The 7,253-nt window shown below is 37.1% G+C and overlaps 1 protein-coding gene across 1 annotated transcript in view; it reads right to left on the bottom strand.

Annotated features, from left to right (window-relative positions):
* LOC127862478 (uncharacterized) overlaps positions 1-2,383 on the bottom strand; it is a 7,180-nt gene extending 4,797 nt beyond the window's left edge. The window contains exons 1-2 of the mRNA XM_052401629.1: positions 2,083-2,383; positions 951-1,097 (exon numbers count right to left, since the gene is read on the bottom strand). Coding sequence (XP_052257589.1) covers positions 951-1,097; positions 2,083-2,383 — 448 coding nt within the window. The remainder of the gene's footprint in view (positions 1-950; positions 1,098-2,082) is intronic.
* Between the last annotated feature and the right edge of the window lie 4,870 nt (positions 2,384-7,253).

Raw genomic sequence — 7,253 nt, 5'->3', positions numbered from 1 at the left:
TCGTCGTTCGTCGTCGTCGTCGTCGTCGTCGTCGTCGTCGTCGTCGTCGTCGTCGTCGTCTTCCATGTCCCGTTCGTCGTCGTCGTGGGAGGAGGCGGCGGGCGCTGTCGTAGCAGTCGTAGTCGTCGTCGTAGTAGTCCCGTATCGTCTAGTCGTAGTCGTCGTAGTCGTAGTAGTCGTAGTAGTCGTCGTCGTCGTCTAGTAGTAGTCGTAGTCGTCTCGTCGTCGTCGTCGTAGTCCATGTACCAGTTAGTCGTAGTCGTGGGCGGAGGAGGAGGCGGAGCTGTCGTAGTCGTCTAGTAGTCGTAGTAGTAGTAGTAAAAGTACTAGTCGTGCAGTCGTAGTCGTCGTAGTCGTCGTAGTATTCGTAGTACGTATTCGTCGTCGTCGTAGTCGTCTTGTCGTCGTCGTCTTCGTCGTCGTCTCGTCGTTTCGTCGTCTTCGTCGTCGTCGTCGTCGTCGTCTTCGTCGTCTTCGTCGTCGTCCCGTTCGTCAGCGTCGTAGCGGCGGGAGGAGCTTTCTTCGTCGTTCGTCAGTCTTAGTCGTAGTAGTCGTCTCGTCGTCTAGTAGTCGTCGTAGTCGTCGTAGTCTGTCTTCGTCGTCGTCTCCTCGTCGTCTCGTCGTTTTCGTCTCGTCGTCGTCGTCTTAGTAGTAGTATCGTAGTAGTCGTCGTCGTAGTCGTCGTCGTCGTCGTAGTTCTCGTCGTCTTCTAGTCGTCGTCGTAGTCGTCGTCGTCGTCGTATCGTAGTCGTAGTAGTAGTAGTAGTAGTAGTGTAGTAGTAGTAGTAGTAGTAGTAGTAGTAGTAGTAGTAGTTGTTGTAGTAGTATCCCTTTCAGAGTACACTCAAGCATAAGTTCTTAAAGCGGGATGAGAAGTACTATAGAGGATAAACAGCAGCAACAGCAACAACAGTATCAGTCTTGATCAGTAAGACTTGCAATATTCGTACCAGTGGCAAAGACTACAAGACACATGGCTATAACGAGCGGCCTGGACTTCTTGAGGCTGAACACGAGATACAGGAAATACAGCACACTGATACAGGCGTAGCACATCGCCGACAGAATAGAAAACGCCTGCGTCGCCACGCTGAAATCTGAAGAAAAAACAACGAGCCTGGCTCTGTGAAAAGGTGTTTTAATGCCTGTGCTTAAAGTGTCGTCCCAGATTAGCCTGTGTAGTGTGCACAGGTTAATCTGGGAAGACACTTTCCGCCTTAGCTAGGATTTGCTTAGAAGATTCTTTCTTTGACGGATTAATGTCATAAAAGCGGAAAGTGTCTTCCCTGATTAGCCTGTACGGACTTCACATGCTACTCCGGGAGGACACTTAACACACATGCATTAAATCCCCTTTTTAGAGCACGGTACAAATGTATTAATTGAACATTACAATCATTTGGAATTTTAAGGCTGATGCTACATGTTAATACTTAGGTTTTTTTTTTAAGATCAAGATTTCAACAAGAAATATTTATTTCAATGTCGTGTTATTATATCTGCATCATAACAGTCTTTAAAAATATCGAACATGTTTTGCTTCTTTAAATTTTAATGGCACTTGTTTCCAGAAGAAAAGAATGAATTAACAATAACGTGCCATCATGGGGATTTGAACCCGTGATCATTGGGAACGATATCTAAATGATACCAATGGTTTATTCAGAATTGACATTTTTGAAAGGCATCGTTAGTATTTCATGTTTTTTTCCCAAACTATCACGTTGAAAAGCGCTTTATTATTAATCCCACTTCGAGTAATGATTAATAATAAACTAAACAGATTAAAAAACCATTTCGTTTTCTAGAATGATGTTTCGTTATTTGAATATAATATGAACATCCATGTTTTAATATTTGACTTTTTTTTAAAGCTGTTTCGTTTCCTTCCTGCGTCCGAGTCCTTCTAACTACAATTTCGTTCACATAATGGTTCCGTTTTAATGATTTTCCATATTGTTGGAAAATAACTGTATTGATTAGTTCAAATTATTACCAAACTTTTGATCACATACAATTTAAAAAGAAATCTATAAATGGCCAATTACTTTTTCTAATAGGATACATAAACAGCCCGCTCACCTGTATTTACAGGGTGACACGTCCAGGTGATATTGCCGCGTTCTATGATGCAGTAGTCCCACAATCCCATTCTCATCCGGGTTCCACTGGCGCTCCAGTTCTTGGTTGTCATGGCAACAGTGAACGCAATTGCGGCGAGCACGAGGACCGCCAATGAGGCCGCGATGTAAACTGACGTAATCTTGCACGGGCAATTGTGCAACATCGAGTTCGCGTTTGGTGTTTTAACGTCCGGCAACCGTTTGTGCTCCACTCTCGACGTAGCATCCGGTGTTTGAATTGTTACACTTTTCGTCTTCATTTTTTTGTTAAATATTTAACACAATTTATTTTATTTTATTTATTTGATGATCTATGTTATATTCCATTTTCATTTTATTCAAACAAAATCTATTCTATCTAATCTATTAAATGTTTCGTTAGAACATTTCGCATTTATGTCCAGACTTACCGACTTTTTTAATCTGACTGTATGCTTAATGATTTACCTGATGAATGATATTTACAAATACGTTTTTTTTCGCTGGCGAATAAAATGCGGGATGTTGTGAAAATGAAAATAAATTAATTTCAAAACCAAACATGTCAAAGAAAGTACTCAGTGACTCGTTAATCCTTCCGCTATATTAAAGGGTTGAAACGCGGTGTGGGTTCGCGTAATGAATCGATTTCGTCTGATTTATCGCGGATTTTGTGTTTTTTTACTGAAATTGTACAACATTATTTTAAAAGCAGATTTGCTTCTTCTACAGCGCATTGAGATTCAATTAATCATGGCGTTTGTGATTCAATTTACTTTGATGAAAAACATAGGCTAATTTCCTAAATACGTTACACATGCTTGTATTTTGTGATAAGAACCAGACAAGAAACTTGGAGGGCGTTTTATTTCGTTCAACAAAAAAATATGCACTTCATTTATTTTTGAGCCGTCAAAACTTAAACTTCCACATTAAAAAGATGATTAATTTTCGTTGCCTTGAACGAAAAGATAACAATCAATTGTAATAAAACCTACACATTTCAACATAAACAGTATACACGACTAGCGACATTTTCTTGTACATTAATCCAATTCTAATATTTCCAAATAAAACATTATAACATATATGTAATTAATCAGCATATATGGATTTACAAACATGACAAGCTATCTTTTACACTGGTTCAATTTCAAATGGGCTAGAAATTTCCAGTCGCCACCCGCGGGGACATACGGGGAAATATTTAGAGACACGCGGAATACATATTTACGCTTGCATGCTCTATTACTTGTGGTTGTTTGATCGACCTAATCAAGCCGAACACCCGGATTTCGAGGGTTTCAATGCGTTTTGCATACGTTAAGTACACCACCTTCAATCGAGAAAATTACTGAATCCCGTGAGAATATAGAAACGCTAAGCTTTGAACGATTGTAATACAAATTATTTACATATGCAGATAAAAAAAATGAGGACAAAATGAGGACATATGACAGGTTTAATTTATCTCTGGTTTAAACAATACCTTGTCACATATTTGACGAATAACCTCAGACGCCGGACTTCGTATTATGAAGCAAGTGGTATTTTAAGTATTAAAATCAAAGCGCTGAAGGCACTGAATTTGTTCGCTGTTGCATAATCTTAGATGCAACTCAGTTTTCAAAATTTATGTTATAGCTTTTTATATCGCAAGTTTGAAATGACCACAACCCATTCAAATTTATAAAGAGTGTGTCTTAAAACACAGGTCGAGATGTGGTTTTTTTTCCCTTAAATCATTGATACAGCTAATCAGTGTGCACATGCTAATCTTATTTGACATGCATTAAGTGCCGTTTTCCCTGAAAGCAGCCAATATGTACAGATTTCAATGATAAACACTAGACTGGCCAACGTTGTCTTACAAGCTGTTAAATACACACTATGATTTCATCAATTTTGCAGCGATGTTCACGAACCCTGTCTTATTCAACGCAGAAATGAATTTCCTTTCTAAAAATGTATATATCTTGTTATATTTCTACACATGCTTGGTCAAATTTAAGAAATAAAACGATACACTTGACCTACTTGAAGGCGATCAGACAGTATTCATGAATGCAATCTCCAGTTGTAAAGACACACCTTCGCATTGGACCAATGAAATCACTCGTGTGTTTAAAATGTCAGTTGAAATGTAAGTAAACAAAGGTTTCAAACGGCGCTAGACAGCTTGTTTTGATGCATAATGCAACGGCAAGCACGGTAAGAATGTTTTTTCATACGTTTTATTGAATTATGGTATCGAGGTCCGTCAACTTTGCAGGGAAAATGCCCTTTACTCCGTGAAGATTTCAGTCTGAAATCCTGTCTGATCGATATATCAAGTGGGTCACGCGAGTTGTGTATCGTGTTATTTCTTAAAAGTTAACCCAGTATTTGTAAAAATATTTCAAGGCATGTACATTTCCAGAAAAGGAAATTCATGTATGCGTTGAATAAGACCAAGATCGTGAAAATCGCTGCAAAATTGATGAAGTAATGGTTGTTCAAAGCGATGCACCCTGTTTTCGGGTGAATTCGAGTTGAATATCTTGTTACCCCGGTATAGATCTATATATATTTGATAGTGATTTCTTTTTCAGAAAAGTTGATTTTTCGTTATAATATGAATATTAATCATTCAAAATGATGTTTTCACTAATTAATATCATGGCCACACGCTAATCACCATATATACTGCATGCTGTGCGATAAAATTATGTATCCCGGATGATATAAGGCGCGTGTTCTTAAGAGGAATCTGCATTTACAATAAGCCGGATGCTTAAAGTTTAATGCCTGTGGCACCAGGCCGCAAACAGTTTATGCACGTTGTTGTTGGTTAAATAAAAAATATTGTTTAGAAGACAAATTGTGTTATAAAATGGTACTTTTCTAGTTTATACCATTGATAGATGATAAAATACCATAACAGTTATAGTGGTGTTTAACCTGGAGCATGTTTATTATAAAAGTGGCAAATTTTCATGTACATCAATGAATAAAATGTATAATTACGTAATTATTTACTTTTTGTTATTATTTCAATATTTAAAAAAACATCGTTAGGAAAATATGTATTTTTTCTAGAGGGCTTAGCTTCTCCCCTTTCCCGCGTTCAGTTGAAACCAAGAAGTACTTTTCTTCTATTTAACGATCACGCTGTTATCCCGAATTTATAAAGTACTGCGTGCCGTTCACAAACCAAAAATGGTTAAAAGAAAACATTCTGGCGAGAAAACAACGTGTACGTAAAGTTGTCATTTAAAGAAAATTTCACATTTCGTTTGTTAAACAGTTATTCGGATAATCGGATAATTTTTTCACCTTAAATTATTAATGCAGCTCAGCCTTTTGTAGAAATCAAGTAAAACTATAAATCATGCATACACACTTGATTTATTAATAAATGTGAACGTCATATAAGCGTGACATCTCAATACAACTTTATTTAGAATAGCATTGATTTATACAACCTGGGCTATATCATGTTAACTTTAAACTAGCAACCCCAGCTAATCTCCGATAATCCCACATTTTATCTGGAAAACTGTGAAAAGTCTACACCGCCTGTGGCATTTTGGGGATTAAAATTACATTTGTAGATGAATATTTTTATAATTGGTCTCATTTTAAAGCTAATAAAATTCTCTACAAAATGCATGTTTTACTTTTGTATTTTACCCACTATAACCCAGTTTTATCTGTTAATAAACAATAAATATTATGGTTTTTCGCTGTTGCGCGTGATTATCAACTTTCATGCACTCGGCGCGTGGCACATGTACTCTTTGTTCCTATTCGCGGGTGACTTAAACTTTATGAATATTAATGAGATGGACGAATCCATTTAGAAAAGTTCACGACCTCCATTCATGACTTTGATGCAAATTTTTAAGTTCATCCGAACCGAAGATATAGTCCCCTAAAGTGTCGCCGATTTTTTACAAAAGTACTGATCTCCGAACTATGCATCATATATCATATTGTAGGGAATGTTCTGACGTTTAATTTGATATAAAAATCTTTTGTCGGAAACAATAGGAACCCTCCCGCATTTTGAGCCGAACGTAGTAATTTATTCAAATCTCCGGTCACGCGGCGACCTCGCTTTTCACCTTTGACCGCCATTTTGATTAACTGATTACGCATCGTAAATACGTTTTTCTATCGACGATTTTGAGCATGTTACCGATAGAGAACATCTTCATGTGGTTCAACTTTATTATAAATACAAAGGTGAGTTCTAGAAACCTTGACTTTGACTCGATTAATTATTTATTTCAGTGCAAATATGTAATTTCGATGTAAGGACGGGCACTTGCTCGTGCGATCGAATCGTAGGAAAACCAACCCTGTGTTACTGTTATGAAATGCCCTCAAAGGTGTTTTTATCCGTAAATTATATGTATGAAAATAAGTTTTCTTAAGTATCTAAACAATCGTTGACATGATTAAATCGATAAATTTGCCCCGACGTTGTAGAAATTGTCCAAATGTGCATATCCCCACTGGCCTGTGAGAATGTTTTTGCACTGTAAAAGTTGCATATTAACATGATTTATACATGTACTGATGATGTAGGTCTGACTTTTCTTTCCTTTTTTTCAGTAGATCTAGGAAGTCAATGGCAGACTACCCAGGACCATTCTGTCATGAAAATGGTATAACAACCTCTCTTTAGAAGAAGGCATAAACCTTGTAGCCTATAAACAGGCAGAAGAATGGACTCATTCTTGAAATAAATACTTTTATAGAAAAAATGGGGAAATTTCAAACTGTGTTGTTCAATTTACTGTGTCATCTTAACCCTTCATTCAAAGCATCAACAGAAAAATATGTCAAAAACCAAAGTTTCAAGAACATTTGACCAGAAAAAAAAACTTGTCAATTTAAAGAAAAGTGCCCGGTGAAAAAATGTGAAAGACTTGATGAATCTAAATGCAGAATTTTAAATTGTAATGCATATGTTGCAATTGCATACCAGGATGCTTGGTATCCTGGTATGGATTTGAAGTTAAAGATAAAGAAAACTTTGTGGTTAAATTCATGACTACCACCAGAAAACTTGGCCAGTACAAATGGCCTCTACGAGAAGACATTCAGACGGTTCAGAAACAATTCCTAATTTCTGCTGGATTTGTGCCCGACTGTTTGAATTTT

This window comes from Dreissena polymorpha, chromosome 16, assembly GCF_020536995.1.
Source record: "Dreissena polymorpha isolate Duluth1 chromosome 16, UMN_Dpol_1.0, whole genome shotgun sequence".
NCBI lineage: Eukaryota > Metazoa > Mollusca > Bivalvia > Myida > Dreissenidae > Dreissena > Dreissena polymorpha.
Note: the sequence above shows the minus strand (reverse complement) of the source record. Positions and strands in the feature narration are given on the sequence as shown.